At 37.5% G+C, this 17,510-nt stretch overlaps 1 protein-coding gene across 1 annotated transcript; it reads left to right on the top strand.

The window, feature by feature from the left end:
• Positions 1–3,241: 3,241 nt before the first annotated feature.
• On the top strand, positions 3,242–9,278 carry LOC107817775 (putative pre-mRNA-splicing factor ATP-dependent RNA helicase DEAH2). Its single transcript, XM_075237904.1, has 7 exons — positions 3,242–3,751; positions 5,902–6,104; positions 6,264–7,348; positions 7,759–7,884; positions 7,993–8,231; positions 8,338–8,456; positions 8,929–9,278. The coding sequence occupies exons 1-7, from the start codon at positions 3,482–3,484 to the stop codon at positions 9,053–9,055; spliced, it is 2,169 nt and encodes a 722-aa protein (XP_075094005.1). The 5' UTR covers positions 3,242–3,481; the 3' UTR covers positions 9,056–9,278.
• The last annotated feature ends 8,232 nt before the right edge of the window (positions 9,279–17,510 follow it).

The raw sequence follows: 17,510 nt of genomic DNA on the forward strand, positions 1-17,510 counted from the left end.
AATTCGCCTCCAGCACACTCGTATCTAACCACAATTGACACAATAATATCAAATATTTCTAAAGAAATCAATTAAAATGCATAAATTTGGATTTCCCAAACTTTCTCCCAAAAGTAAAAAAAATTGACCCCGGGCCTGCTTGGTAAAAAATCGAGGTTCGGACCAAAATCTATTTACCCATTCACCCCCGAGCCCGATTATGTAACTAGTTTCAAAATCCGACCCCAAATTAATGTCTAAATCCTCAATTTGCAACCCTCCCCCCCAATTTTTCCTAAATCCCTAGTTTTCTACCATGAAAGAACAAAGATTAGGGCTAGGAATTAATGGGTGATGTTAGAAATGGAAGAAAATGAGTTAAAGAGTACAAACCTATGAATTGATGTTGAGTTTTCTCTGCAAAATCGCTCCTAGGCCGAGTTCTAATGGAAGGTTTATGAAATTTTGGGAAAATCCTGTTACTGTTCCGTTTAAGTCACAGGCGTTAGGCCTTCTTCGCGTTCGCGAAGTGCCTGCCACGTTCGCGATGAGCAGCAGCCCGAGTGGCTTTCGCATTCACGAGTCCTCCGTCACGTTCGCAAAGGCTGCCCTCCTGGCCTTCGTGTTCGCGAGCCAATGCTCGCGCTCGCGTAGAAGAATAACTGACCCCTCCCCTAGGTCCCTAAAGCTTCGCGTTCGTGAAGGGTAAGTCACCCATTGCTTCGCGTTCGCGACCCAGCTACCGCGTTCATGATTAAGAAAATCACCCTGCCCCAGTTCACTCTTTGCGTTCGCGAGAGTACCTTCACGAACGCGAAGAAGAAGACACTAGATAACATCTGAAGCACAAAAAACCAGATTTTTAAGTTTCAAACCACCCGTTGCCTATCTGAAACTCACCCAAGCCCTCGGTGCTCTAAGACAATTATGCACACAAGTCAAAAAATCTCATACGAACTCGCTTAGGCGAACATGAACAAAACACCAAAATAATGCCTAGAACAACAAATCAGACACCAAATCAAATGAAATTATCAAAAAAACTTTAAAACTTCTATTTTCACAACTGAACGTCCAAATCATGCCAAACCTACTCCGTTTCTTACCCTATCACATTGAGAGAGGAGTATCATCGTCAGTTCGAGCATCTCCAATAGGGCAATATGATTGTTACTCAGTATGAGACCCGTTTTATGGATTTGGCCCGTCATGCTCTTCTTCTACTTCCTAGCGAGAGAGAGAGGGTGAGGAGGTTAATTGAGGGACTTGCTCAGCCTATCAGGTTGCAGATGGCTAAGGAGACTGGGGGTGAGATTTCTTTTCAGGCGGCTGCCAATGTCGCCAGGCAAGTCGAGATGGTTCTTGCACAGGGAGGTCAGGGGTCTAATAAGAGACCTCGTCATTCCGATGGGTTCCATGGTGCCTCATCTAGAGGCAGGGGTACTTTTGGTAAAGGCCATCCTCCTAGGCCGTTTCATTCAGCACTTCAGGCATCCCACAGTGTTTCAGGGAGTCGTGGTCCTTATGTGCCTCATTCCGGATAACCAGCCTACAGTGCACTACCATCTCCTATCAGTACACCTCCTATTTAGAGTTATTACCTTGGTTATCCGGCCCATTCGGGTCAATCTCAGTTTTCGCAGCCACAACACCAGGATGGATGTTTCGAGTGTGGTGGTTATGGGCATATCAGGAGGACCTGTCCGAGATTATTGGGCGTCATGCCACAGCATCAGGGTTCTCGTGCCATGGTCCCGGCACCAGTTGTTGCACTGTCTGCTCAGCCAGCCAGAGGCAGGGGTCAGGCAATCAGAGGTAGAGGAAAGACTGTTAAAGGTGAAGGTCAGGCCATTAGAAGTGGAGGCCAGCCAGCTAGAGGCCGTCCCAGGGACGTGGTTCAGAGTGGTGGGGCTCAGCCCCGATGTTATGCTTTTCCAGCCAGGCCTGAGGCTGAGTCATATGACGATATTATCACATGTACTATTTCAGTTTGCAGTAGATATGCTTCAGTTCTATTTGAACCGGGTTCTATTTATTCATACATGTCATCCTATTTTGCTTTATATTTGGTTGTAGCTTATGATGCTTTGAGTGCTCCTATTTATGTGTCCACACCTGTGGAAGATGCTATTCTGTACATATACAATCAAATACATTGTATTTTTGTAGAAGTAAATTATTTTTTTGCATGTATTTATGTATTCTGAAGGTCTGTATTTTTTTAATACAACCGAAAATCATTGTGTTTTGTGATTTTTTGTTGTTTGAATACAACCGAATTGAATATGGTGAATTGAATACAATGTATAATAGTGAATAATGAATATATGTGAATTGAATTCAATGTATACAGTCGAATTGAATAGAACGGTATATACCCTATTTCTTGATTACCTCACTGTATTTTATAAATACAGTCGCGCGAATACATGGAATACAACACAATAGCAGCGAATTTTTACGTTAAATTAATTTTGTTGAGTTAAATTAGGAGTGATACACGCTAATTGATCCTCTTTCTGTTATTAAACAGTCGGATTCTCCTATTTTTAAGCGAATTCTGCTACTGTATTCATGAATACAGTAGTGCGAATACAACGAATATAGTTGCACAACTGGACTCTCCTATTCTTTAGACGAATTCTGCTACTGTATTCATGAATACAATAGCGCGAATACAACGAATAGAGTCGCGTAACAACTAAATAGTAGCTATAAGAAGTAATTATGTATATGGTAGCTATAAGAAGTTAATAGCCACTAAACAATAGTAGTTTCTGAAAATTTCTCTATTTAAAATGAACTGAAAAATCTCGTGGATGTTATATACCAACAATATTTACAATTGGTAGGCAATATTTATTTTTATACACTGACTGTGAATAATATATACTTTTTTCGGATATTTTTTGAACGGGTGACTAAATTAATTTCTCAAAAATACCATAGTCTAACCGCACTCAACTAACCGACTGGGTTGGGTCGGGTCTGGCATCAAGTAAGAAAATCGAAAAAATGAACTGTATAGCCACGCTCAAAATAATAGTCGAAAATAATTTTTTTTGTATATATATATATTTTTTGTATATATATTTTCCGAATGTTATTACAAAAAATATACAAAAGTTCTTATATTTTTGTAATTACCGAATGTAAATAGTTTCGGGGAGCTAAAAGTAATTTTTGCCCAAAAAGGAAAACTTAGTGTTTTAGTAGTGGGCTTGGGCCAAGTCAATGGTATACACGATAATAAAGAGGCGGCGAACAATGGATGGGCCTAAGCCCGCGAAACCGTTTCAGAGTCTGAAACAATGCGGTGAAAGTTTAGAAATAGAAGCGAGAAAGTTTCTCCAGTATATATCCATTCCACAATCTCAAACCCTAGTCCTCTCTTTCGACCGGAAACCTAAAATCCTAGTCGCGTATTCTCCGATTTCCTCCCGGTCCCTGCAATTGTTTCATCGGAGACTCGAAAACTCGTTCTGGATTTTAGATATTCTGGATGGGAACAGAGCGGAAGAGGAAAGTAAGCTTGTTTGATGTGGTGGATGACATGCCAGCGAAGAAAGTGAATGTTGGAAGCTTAAACGGTAGCATGACGCCTTCGATTAATAAGTGGAACGGGAAGCCTTACTCACAGAGATTCTATGAGATATTGGAGAAAAGGAAGACTCTTCCGGTTTGGCATCAAAAGGAGGAGTTTTTACAGGCTTTAAAATCTAATCAAACCCTAATTTTGGTTGGTGAAACCGGTAGTGGTAAAACCACTCAGGTTAGTAATTCTAGTGTCCTAACCTCGTTTTTTATTTGCTAATAGTTCTTTGCACTTTGATTGATAACTAGTTGGAATTGAGGCATACTTACACTCTGTTTGGATCATTGTTATCCATTGTATTTGTATCGTATTGTTTTATGAATATAACGTTTGGATAGATTGTATTGTTTGCGGTTGTTAAATAACATTTTGCTGTTTGGTTTGACTGGATCGTACTGTACTTAATTGATAAGTTTACTAAAATATCCCTAATTATTTTAAATATCAAATTTATCAAGAATTACGCATAAAAATAATTTAAGAAAATCATTTTCTACTAAAGTCAAAAGATTTACTATCATTAGAACAAAAAATAATAAAGGACGATGATAGAGAAACAAGCTAACACCGTGCAGTTGGCATAGCAAAGGAACAAAAATAAATAACTAACATTTTGCACACTTGAAAATAACCAATAGTATACAACTAATTAGAGATTAAAGTAATTAGAATTGGAGTTAAAATCAAAGTAGGAGAAAAACGAAACAAAAAGAAGGCAAAACCTATTCTTACTACCTTTGACATTGGAGTTGGGAACAGTAAGCGGCGGAAGAAAAAAAAGAACGAAGACAAAGTAGGTTAAATGTTGTAGATTTGGAGTGTAAAAAAAGGTAAAGGGTAAAATATAATTCTAAAGTAATAAGTGAGGGCATAATTGGAAAGAAAAATAGGAAACAATCCCACCACACCAAATCGGTTGTTTCAAAAAATGGGACTTTTCATTGTTCCGAAACAATGGATTTAACAATACAATACAACCAATTTTAACTAAACAATCAAAACAAACATTGTTTTAGAATAATAATACAATACAATACAATGGGTAACAACCATCCAATCAAGGTGTTAACATTTAGGTGTGTTTGGTATGAAGCGAAAGAAGTAAGTTATTCTCTAGCAACCTAACACCAAAAAATATGTTCTTTGAATTATATTTTCCATTAAAAGGGGAAAAGTGACTTTTTTTGCTTATGTGGTTCTGCTAAAGTCCATTTGAGATAGTTTCTAAAGTTTTGAGATGGTAGGTAGTGAGATAAAGTTTCTTCTGAAAAGTATATTCATTCAAAACAAACACACCTGTATTTTGCTTTAGAACATAAATTATTTACAAGGAGTTATATGGTCTCAAATGTTTAGAAGATTCATATTCCCGGGCTAAACTAATTTGGGATTCTGGCTGAGTTGATTGCTTGGCTATTCTGGACCTGAAAATTAGACGTGACAGTTCATTTTTCTAGTAATATGTTACACGGAGTTCGATACTGTTTGGATTTACTCAGTGTGATAGAATGATATATTCTAGCAATGTTGCTCTGTATTCGATTCCCTGACTCTTTATAGAGTTTCTTTCGTTGTTTTTTGGTGGTACAAGAAATATAGGAATGAAATGGGTGCAAATAGAGTATTATGAATATAGAGTATGTACATAGCCAACCCTAACTAGTTCAGGATTGAGGTGTAGCTGATTGATTTATTGAGTGGTTGAGTGCGTGATGCAAGAAGCTTATTATGATATAGGTTTGTGCAAAACTTGGTATTAGGTCTAACTATCCAATTAACATAAAACAATCTACGTCCCTAAGAAAGTTGGTTCTGCTATAGTCAATCTTTATAGGATTTGATAATTGACTTTTTTGCCTAGCTGTCAACCTGGCTATAATTTTCCATCCCCGCATAACTAGGTTCTCTTGACAACAAAGATGAAAAAAAAGTAATAAAAGCTGGCAACTTTTTAATAAGAAATTAGCTCTGTCTCATTCTCCAGTAATCTGTTACCAGGATTAGATACTATTTGGGTTCTATTGGGGTTTTTCTTTATAACTCAGGCATCCATCGTTTCCAACTTTGAAACCCAGTGGATTATTGTGAGTTTAGTTGCCTTGCTCTTTTTGAGTCCTTGAAGCAAGAAACTTGTGATGCTGTGTGTTTTTGCAAAATTAACCCCTTATTAGTCCGTGTGTTCTTCTATACTCAGTGTGCTTCATCAATTGCTTGTTCATGTTTATGTTCTCACTTCTCAGTTACCCATGATAAAGCCCCCTCTTTGGCAAGAGAGTAAGTTGTTTTTTCTCGAGCTGCTTCTAAAGTATTTGCTTTTGTATATACAGATTCCGCAGTTTGTTTTAGATGCTGTTGAAGTTGAGACGGCTGATAAGCGCCGGAAGTATATGATTGGTTGCACTCAACCTCGGAGGGTGGCTGCAATGTCCGTGTCTCGTCGAGTTGCTGAAGAGATGGATGTTGCAATTGGGGAAGAAGTTGGATATAGCATCCGTTTTGAAGACTGCAGTAGTGCTAGAACTGTTTTAAAGTAAGTAGGTTAACATGATAAACCTTTTTTGAGATACTTTAATAATGTAGCTTGTAAATATTTATCCGTTTGCATATATCATCTAGCCGTATCAAAAAATGTTTTCTTGCCTTCTCAAGTTGCTGAGTGATTAGTAATTTATTTCTCTGTGTGTGGCAGATACTTAACAGATGGTATGCTTTTAAGAGAAGCAATGGCAGATCCTCTATTGGAACGCTACAAAGTAATCATTCTGGATGAAGCCCATGAAAGAACTTTGGCAACAGATGTCCTGTTTGGGCTTCTTAAAGAGGTGTTGAAAAATAGACCAGACCTAAAGCTTGTTGTTATGAGTGCCACACTTGAGGCAGAGAAGTTTCAGGGTTACTTCTTTGGTGCGCCTCTCATGAAAGTGCCTGGAAGGCTTCATCCTGTGGAAATTTTCTACACTCAGGAGCCTGAGAGAGATTATCTCGAGGCTGCCATTCGGACTGTGGTGCAGATACACACGTGTGAACCTCCTGGTGACATACTTGTTTTCCTTACCGGAGAGGAGGAGATTGAAGATGCTTGTCGCAAAATCAATAAGGAGGTTAGTAATTTGGGTGATCAAGTGGGCCCGGTTAAAGCGGTGCCTCTTTATTCTACACTTCCCCCAGCTATGCAGCAAAAGATATTTGAATCAGCCCCACCCCCGGTGGTGGAGGGTGGTCCTGCTGGCAGGAAGATCGTTGTGTCAACCAACATTGCAGAGACATCTTTGACAATTGATGGCATTGTTTATGTCATAGATCCGGGATTTGCTAAACAAAAAGTTTATAACCCAAGGGTGCGTGTTGAATCTTTGTTGGTGTCTCCTATTTCGAAGGCCAGCGCCCACCAGAGATCAGGACGTGCTGGAAGAACGCAGCCAGGGAAATGCTTTAGACTTTACACAGAGAAAAGTTTCCATAACGACCTTCAACCACAGACCTATCCAGAAATACTTCGGTCAAATTTGGCCAATACAGTTCTAACTTTGAAGAAGTTAGGTATTGATGACCTGGTTCATTTTGATTTTATGGATCCTCCTGCCCCAGAGACATTGATGAGAGCACTGGAGGTTTTGAATTACTTGGGAGCATTGGATGATGAGGGGAACTTGACTAGGTTGGGTGAGATTATGAGTGAATTTCCTCTTGATCCTCAGATGGCAAAAATGCTTGTTGTCAGCTCAGAATTCAACTGCTCCAATGAAATCCTCTCAATATCTGCCATGCTATCAGGTACGGTTTCTTTCCAGTTTACTTCCTTTTTGGTGGTCGTCGTGTCTTGTCTTTGTTCTATGTCAGAGTTTGGTCAGGCATGGGAATGTCGGTCCGCTTCACCATGCCTTGTTCATGTGCATAAACATTTGTCTATGCATATGATATCATGTGTGTAACTGCAAAACATGTGCACACAGGTGCATGTGTGTGGGGGTTACTTACATGTGTCTTCTTAGGTTGTCATCAGCAACTGTCTTGTCTGGGTTCTATGCCCCCGGTTGGCATGTGCCATAGATTTCTAAGTAAGTGCTGATGGAGGTAGTTGCAGTTTCTCAGTATTCTCTCATGAAGAAAATGGTGTCGTCTCGCCTCTATGCATCTGCTGACCTACAGTGGGCCTCCGCTGTGATAACCAATTTTTTCTCTAGTACCCAATTGCTTTGTCCGGCCTAGGGAGGCTCAGAAAGCTGCAGATGAAGCAAAGAATCGGTTCGGTCACATAGATGGGGATCATTTGACGTTGCTGAATGTGTATCATGCCTACAAGCAGAACAGTAAGTATCTGTATTCAGTCTCTGTAGACATTATATGTCCTTAACAAACAAATTCAGATTTAGAATACCCTTATAACCCTGATAATGACTTTGATGGTAATGGTACAGCGGAAGATCCTCAATGGTGCTACGAGAATTTCATCAATCAGAGGGCTCTCAAATCAGCTGACAATGTGAGGCAACAGCTTTCTCGCATAATGGCCAGGTTCAACCTCAAGTTATGCAGCACAGACTTCAACAGTCGCGACTACTACATAAACATAAGAAAGGCTATGTTAGCTGGATATTTCATGCAGGTTGCTCACCTAGAGCGTACTGGGCACTATCTGACTGTTAAAGACAATCAAGTAAGTATCTACACTAGTTCTGGAAGCAACTCATATTAAGAGCTTCAATGGGCCATAATGCTATTGATTTCTCACTATTATGTCATTTTTATCTGTGTTGTTACAGGTGGTTCACTTGCATCCGTCAAATTGTCTGGATCATAAGCCAGAATGGGTTATCTATAATGAATATGTCTTGACAAGCAGGAATTTCATCCGTACTGTGACTGATATTCGTGGTGAATGGTAATTATCATTTGTTTTATCTTTTGATTCTTGATGCTTTAGTAAGTACTTGCCCTCTCTTTCCTTTTATATTAGGACTGAGAACATCTCTCCTGCCCGTTGACCGTCCTGTAAAGAAAAAAGATAATTATTTTTGTCTAAGTAGTGGTGCCTACTAGTCTGAGGATACTTCAAGCACTCCAGCAGAAATCAACCTTTTATGCCCTGAACCTTTTTTGAGTCGCAACTTTCTAGAACTTCTTACCTTTGTTTGGAAATTGAATTTTTGTCAGCAAGACGTTCTCGAATTAATCATGATAGTAATGAATCTACTTGAGTACTGTTAATTGGCTGAAACTAGCACATTCTTTCCAACAGACCTTTTGTTCAAATGGACAAATGTATTGTTTGAACTAATGGTTTGATCATATAGCCTACGGTTGACTAATTTTGCCTTGTTAATCTCTTATTTCTTTTTTGATATTTTCTTCAGGTTGGTTGATATTGCACCACATTACTATGACCTTGCTAACTTTCCGCAATGTGAGGCAAAACGAGTTCTTGAGCGGTTATACAAGAAGCGAGAGCGAGAAAAAGATGAAAGCAAGAGCAAAAGATGAATGCATTCTTCATAATTTCAGTTCCCCTCAGCATGCACGCTTCAGGGGAGTTCTGGGGTCAAAATTAGTCAGATAGGCTAAAGACTGATGTACTATCTACTATGTACTGTAATTGTTTGTACGGTTCTCGTCTGAACGATTTAGTACCTGTTTCTTGTTGCTGGAGTAATCTGTTTCTTGTTCCTTGCCTCCAATGTCCTGATATATCAGACCAATTCTTTTAGCTCTTTCCTCCTCTATTGAAGCAAATGTACGTAGTCTTCCACTGCATAAACTGAGCTAAGAGCAACCCATTTTATACAGGATGCTCCTGCATAACACACCTCGAAGGATTTCCTCTAGGGTTGGTCAAGCTCTTCAACAATTCTTTTTCCAAAGCAAGTTCTTGAGTGATAGACTGCGTTGAAAATTTGATATTTGGCATTGATTTCTTGAAAGTGAATATCCACGACAATAAAAAACCTCCCACATGTGAAAAACTAGAATTGATTCATGAAAAGCTTGCATGCTCGTCAGGAAATGAGCCAAATCCTCGCTTGTGCTATTTGTTGAAACGATAAGGTTCCTTTATTGCTTAGCATCTCTTAGATGATTCATGATCTTCTCATTCTCTGTCCTCTTTTCGGTTGAATGAAGTGCAAAACGAGGGAGCAGTTAAATTGTACGGTCAAACAATTTAGTGTCGGTTCCATAAATCAAAATTCGTGGTAGTTGCTTGCTGCAAAGATGATGTCGAAAAATCTATCGAAATTTCTTTTTGAACTTCTGCACAGAGATTTACCATGTAACATATGGGTTCACGCAAACCCAGTAGCTTTTGCTCAGTCGGTGTATATTTATTGTTAGGATCGGGAACCCGGGTAGTGCGGAATTTAGCCAAACAACGGTATAATGACAATAACAAAGACAATGGAAGTTGATAATAACGGCAATTAAAGAATATAAAGAAGACACAAATTTAACGTGGTTCGGTCAAGGTGACCTACGTCCACAAGCGGAGAGGAGCAATTTCACTGTACAAACAAGAGTACAAAAGAGAGTACAAAATTAGAGTAAATACTCTAATTAGTCCCAAATACCCCAAGAGAATAACCTTACAAGATCACTCCAAAGAAAGGGTTCACACAAGTGTTTCCCAACGCTTACTCTCTTACAAAATACTCTATAATGAAATAAAGGAGAGAAAGAAAGACAAGAGTGAAAAGCTCTTGAATTGGTGTGTTTGCAAATGAGGAGAAGCTCCTTTATTTATAGCAAGAAATTCTTGGCCTAATAATGGATATTATGTCATGACAAATGTCATGATCCACAAATTTTGTTATAATGGATATTATGTCATGACAAATGTCATGAAAATTTGGCCATATTACAAATCTCCACCTTGGCCTAATTTCGGCTTATATATAATAAATTTGCTCCACCTTCTTCGCAAAAACCCCAATGGGCAAAATCATTCTTCGTAAATGCCAATCAGGTTCAGACAAAGCTTGAACTTGGATACTGGAAGAGGTTTTGTGAACATATCTGCGGGATTGTCTCTAGTGTTGATCTTCTGAACATAGACTTTTTCTTCAGTAATGATTTCTCAGATGAAATGATACTTTATATCAATGTGCTTCGTCCTCTCATGATACATTTGATCTTTAGTCAAGTGAATGGCACTTTGACTATCACAGAAAATGTTAATACCACCTTGGTGTAAACTGAGTTCCGCAAATAGACCCTTCAACCATAAAGCTTCTTTGATCGCCTCGGTCACTGCCATATATTCTGCTTCGGTAGTAGATAAAGCTACTACATGTTGTAATATAGCTTTCCAACTAATAGCGCAACCACCGATGCAAAATACATAGCCCGTCAATGATTTTCTTTTGTCAAGATCACCTGCATAATCTGAGTCTACAAAACCAACCAAAGTGTTAGTATTTCTCCCAAACTCCAAACATGTGTTTGAAGTACCTCGCAAGTATCTGAGAATCCATTTCACAGCATGCCAATGTGCTTTACCAGGGCAAGCCATATACCGGCTTACCACGCTCACTGTTTGTGAAATGTCTGGACGTGTACAAACCATTGCATACATAATACTGCCGACTGCACTGGAATAAGGAACTTGTGCCATATACCTCTCTTCTTCCTCTGACTGCGGGGACTGAGCAGTTGATAACTTAAAATGAGCAGCAAGAGGGGTACTAACTGGTTTAGCATCTTTTATGCCAAACCTCTCCAATACTTTCTCCAAGTACTTCTTCTGGGTCAGAAATAGCCTGTTAGCTTTTCGATCTCTTTTGGTCTCCATGCCAAGGATTTTCTTAGCTGCTCCCAAATCTTTCATCTCAAATTCACTTTTCAACTGACTTTTCAAGTTGTGAATTTCTGTTAAATCCTTAGCAGCAATGAGCATGTTATCAACATATAATAATAGGTACACAAATGAACCATCATTTAACTTTCAGAAATAAACACAACTATCATATATGCTCCTCGAATAACCATGACCCAACATAAAGGAATCAAACCTTTTATACCATTGTCTTGGAAACTGTTTTAATCCGTACAAGGATTTCTTCAACAAGCAAACATGATCTTCTTTTCCTTCAATTTCAAATCCTTCGGGTTGATGCATGTATATTTGTTCCTCAAGTTCGCCATGTAAGAAAGTTGTCTTAACATCAAGTTGTTTTAATTCCAAATCATACATAGCAACGAAGGCAAGCAAGACACGAATAGAGCTATGTTTAATAACATGTGAGAAAATATCATTAAAATCAACTCCTTGTACCTGACTATAGCCCTTTGCAACTAATCGTGCCTTATACCTCGCATCTTCAACCCTTGGAATGCCATCTTTTTTTCTTGAAGACCCATTTGCAACCAACAATTCTTTTTCCTGATGACGGCTTCACAAGAGACCAAGTACCATTCTTGTGGAGAGACTCAATTTCTTCATTCATTTCAATCAGTCACTTGGCTGAGTCAGCACCAGAAACTGCTTTTGAATATTTTGATGGTTCTCCAATTTCTTCAGTTTCCTGTGCAACTGAAAAAATAAATGCAACATAATCTCCAAACCTTAATGGTTGTTTACCTTCTCTTCTTGGTCTATGTTTGGCTATAGAATACTCCTCTTCTTTTGGTTCAACTTCAGGAGTCTCAACTTCAGGAATTTCAGCTTTTGTCTCAACTTTAGGAGTTTCAACTGAATTTTGCTCCAAAGTTGATGAGCTTGGCTCAGAAGGAATGCCAATCTCAATCTTCACCTGGTTCTGTGTACTCTTTCCTTTATCTGTATTACAAGAACTAGAAGACTCTTTTCTAGAATGTAACATAGAGGATTTATCAAAGGTTATATTTCTGCTAATTAAAAATTTTGGTGTCGTAGGATCAGGATACCATAGTCGGTATCCTTTCACCCCAGATGCATACCCAAGGAAAATGTATTTTTTAGCCTTTTGGCTCTAATTTTTCATCATTTACATGCATGCATGCAGGGCAACCAAATATCTTTAAATCAGAATAATTAGCAGGAGTACCTGACCACATTTTCTCTGGAGTCTTAAAGTTCAAAGGTGCAGAAGGAGCTCGGTTGACAATATAACAAGATGTAGAGATAGCTTCTGCCCAAAAGGCGTTTGTCAACCCAGCATTTGAAATCATGCAACGAGCCCTTTACAAAAGAGTTCTATTCATCCTTTCTGCCACACCATTTTGCCGAGGTGTCATTCTCACAGTACGATGTCGAACAATTCCTTCATTCTTGCAAAATTTGTTGAATTCATCATTACAAAATTCCAAGCCATTATCTGTTCTAAGCCGCTTAACCTGTTTTCTTGTTTGTTTCTCAATCAAAACTTTCTATTGTTTGAAATTTAAGAAAACATCACTTTTATTTTTCAGAAAATAAACCCAAACTTTCCTTGAATAATCATCAACAAAAATTAACATATACTTGGCACCACCTTTTGATGGGGTACGTGAAGGACCCCAAAGATCTGAATGAATGTAATCTAAAGTACCTTTTGTTCTATGAATTGCTGGAGATTTGAAGCTGACTCTTTTCTGCTTCCCGAACACACAATATTCACAGAACTCTATATTTTCGGTACTTTGGCCACATAAGAGACCTCTTTTGCTGAGGATGGAAGATCTTTTTCACTCAAATGCCCCAATCGCATATGCCACAATTTGGTGATGTCAGAACCTGATTTATCTGATATTGAAACTGCAGCAGCACCTGTAATAGTAGATCCCAAAAGAGTATACAACGTACCAGATCTGCGTACTTTCATGATCACAAGAGCACCATGAGAAATTTTCAGAACGCTACCTTCACCTGTGTACTTGCATCCAAGAGATTCTAGAGTGCCCAAAGAGATGAGATTTTTCTTCAAGTCAGGAACATGCTAATATCGGTGAGAGTTCTCACCACACCATCGTGCATTTTGATTCGGACTGTACCTTTTCCAATAACTTTGCAGGCAGCATTGTTGGCCATTAAGACAACTCCACCTCCAATAGATTCATATGTGGTAAATTAATCCCGACTGGGACACATATGATAAGAATAACCCGAATCTAAAATCTACTCATTGTTAGATTTGAAACTATTATTAGTTGCTAAAAAATAGTTCTCTCAGTCTCATCAGCAGCTACACTTGCTTCGGCAGTGTCAGTATTTTTGTGCTCATTTTTCTTTTCTGTATGCTTTTCTTTGTTTTTCAATTTAAAGCATTCAGAAATAATGTGACCTTTCTTATGACAATATTTGCACATGACATTTCTGTATCTGGATTTTGACCTTGATTTAGGTTTCTCACTACTTGAATCTTTCTTATTGGATCTACCTCTTATGAATAAGCCTTCCCCTTGGTTCCCACTAGTTTCCCCAGTAATATCTCTATCTATTTGTTCTTTTGATTTCAAAATAGATTTGATATCTTTATAAGAGATATTATCCTTTCCATAAAGTATAATATTTCTTATATGTTTAAACGACTGGGTAAGGAAACAAGCAATAACATAGCTTGATCTTCATCTTTGATTTCAGCATCTATGTTACTTAGATCCATAAGAAGAGAATCAAAAGTATCAAGATGTGTAAGTATAGAGGTACCTTCAGCCATACGAAAAGTGCAGAGTTTTTGCTTTAGGTAAAGCATGTTTTCTAGTGTTCTTTTCATATATAGGGTTTTAGATTTTCTCATATACCTTTGGTTGAGCTTTCTGCTGCAACTTCACGCAAAACCTCATTTGAAAGATTTAAAAAAATACCCGTTTTTGCCTTTTTGTCTATGATGGAAAACTTCTCGTCCGTCATTTTATCCGGCATCTTTTCCCTTCCTTGCAGTGCCAAATCTAAGCCATCCTGAATTAGGATAGCTTCCATCTTTAATTGCCACATTCTGAAGTTTACACTTCGGTCAAATTTCTCAACATAAGACTTTGTTAAAGTCATTTTGGCTATTTAAACTAACTCGGTTAGATCTGGCTCTGATACCAATTTGTTAGGATCGGGAACCTGGGTAGTGCGGAATTTAGCCAAACAACGGTATAATAAAAATAACAAAGACAATGAAAGTTGATAATAACAGCAATTAAATAATATAAAGAAGACATAAATTTAACGTGGTTAGGCTAAGGTGACCTATGTCCACAAATGGAGAGGAGCAATTTCACTATACCAACAAGAGTACAAAATTAGAGTAGATACTCTAATTAGTCCCAAATACCCCAAGAGAATAACCTTATAAGATCACTCCAAAGAAAGGGTTCACACAAGTGTTTCCCAACACTCACTCTCTTACAAAATACTCTATAATAAAATAAAGGAGGAGAAAGAAAGACAAGAGTGAAAAGCTCTTGAATTTGTGTGTTTGCAAATGAGGAGAAGCTCCTCTATTTATAGCAATAAATCATTGGCCTAATAATGGATATTATGTCATGGCAAATGTCATGATCCACAAATTTTGTTATAATGGCTATTATGTCATGGCAAATGTCATGAAAATTTGGCCATATTACACGACGGGTCCATCATCCATGATGAACTGATAAACTCCTTATTTTTGCTTTTTCTGCCAGTGGCAGCGCTAAACAACTTGAAATTGATGTAGAGTAAGAACTGCCTGATGTAGAACCAGAAGTTGGAACTAATTCTGAGGAGTCCACATTAAAGTGATAATTTTATTATTTACCAGAGTTAAACAGTCATAATTTTGATCTGAATGAAGTAGGGGATGATTAAGATATGCACAAACTAACCTTCACGAGGTGAATCTATTCGCACTCAGTGTTTTTTTTTCTTCTGAAAAACAAAACAAAACAAAAGAAACTAAGAGGTATTTCTGAATGTGGAACAAGGTGGGTCTTACTTCTTTCTCCTACCATAGTAGCATTAGTGCACATAGAAAGGTCAGAGGTCTTCCTTTCTTCCATTCAAATGCAAAGAAAAGACTTACACTTTATGTTTGGTTGGAGAATAGAGAAACTTGGGCACTAGAAGGGTTTTGGTAAGTAAATGGCCTTTCACTTTTTAGCCCCTACGCACACTAAAATCCTGAATTCTCATTGTCTCATATGTAAAATGCTTACCACCAGGGGGTGTTGAAACCAAACCGGAAAATCACACCAAATCGAAAAGTCAAACCAAACCGATTAAAAAACCCGACTAGATTTGATATTGAGTAAAAAAATCCGAATCAAACTGACATATAAATATATAATTTTTATATATACATTTGAGACTTTATATTGAATTTTCTTTAAAAAATAAAGAAATATTTGGGATCCTCTCATGTGATATAATATTTAATAGAAGTACAAAGTAGTGAATTCACTTTTATTTACTTTAAATAATGGGTTATATTATTTTCTTATCAAGTGTTATTGAAATACGTCAATCATCTCTTTGTTCTTCCACATTCATGTATCAAGATTTCTTATATCTTTTTCGAATTTCAAATGGTATTTTGATAATTTAAATTTAAATAGAACATATCATTATTTAGGTATCATGTTGATTTTTATCTTTAATTATTAAATTCGGTTAACCTTGAAAGAGTACATTCATGAAAAATTATTGTTAGACGGCTAAGAAAATAACTATCATGTGATCACGTGTTACTAAAAAATTCTCTCATTAGAATATTTTAATAGATCATATGTTTGTCAATTTTTTCAACTTTTACTAAACATATATTCGCTTATCAAAATTTTATCTATAACTTAAACAAAGTAAGAGTGAAATAATATTCACGTAACAAAAAAAACCCGAAAAAATCAAAAAACCAGATAAAACCAAACCAATCCAAACCGATATAGTTGGTTTAGTTTGATTTTCATAAAAACTGAACCAACCCGGTCCATGTATACTCCCTACTTACCACCCTTCACATATTCAACTCCCTAATATATCAACATCATTAACCTCCTTATGTTTTGTGTTACGAGTAGGTTTCTTATACTTCATTGTTAGAAACTAAGAGTCCACTAAACTATATAGAGAATCGGGTTCTTTATCAGTTCCCACAGTCAGCAACAAACTATAAAACCAAACAGTATATGGAACCAGGTTCTCTATCTGTTCCCATATTAAATTGGCAGTAAATAAAGAACATACGATATTTACATGGAAAACTCCTTGCTCAAGGGATTAAAAACTACGACCTACCCTAGTAGGATTTCAACTCCACTAAACCGAGCAAATTTCAGATTACAACCTATTGCAATCTAGGAATTAAACTCTTAATCTCTCACCCCTTACAATAACTCTATTGTAAGCCTTTTGCAATAACTCTATTACAAAGTAACAAAACTTGACTAACTCTAGTCAAGAAACTAAACCAAACAATGATTTAAATCTGCCCTACAAAGACACTTCTTGAAAGTAGTGCAGGATTAAAATTGAAGAACAAAATAATAAAGACTCAACAAACCTAAGGACTTAAGATATCTTCAATCTTTGGATCTGGTCCTTGAGGTTGCAACAGCTTTGTTCTTAAGAGAGGAGGTGGCTAACACTTGAGAGAATATGATTTTTGGATTTTCAAGTGTTAGACAAATGAAATCTCTTGCCTCATGTTGATAATATGTGTGCGTGAGGTCATCAAGGATGATGCAATAAAGTGTCCTTTAGGATTGGCCTTAGCAAGCTACAACTATGTTGCTATACTGCTGCCAGACAGTACAGTGCAGCAGTCTGCCAGACGGTACAGTGCAATAGCTTTTATAGTTGTAGAGTTGAGTGCACGACAACCAGGAAAACTGATCCCTAACTGTTCCCTTATCTGATTTCATTAAGAATTGAACCAGCTATCTGACTAGTTACTCTGAATGCAAGGGAACTAATTGTATCAAGTTCCTTATCTGGATCTCTTATGAAGTTTGTCAAATCATCAAAACAAAAAATGCATAACTTATCAATTTTCCCCTTTTTGATGATGACAAGCTTAGAATT

This window comes from Nicotiana tabacum, chromosome 19, assembly GCF_000715075.1.
Source record: "Nicotiana tabacum cultivar K326 chromosome 19, ASM71507v2, whole genome shotgun sequence".
NCBI lineage: Eukaryota > Viridiplantae > Streptophyta > Magnoliopsida > Solanales > Solanaceae > Nicotiana > Nicotiana tabacum.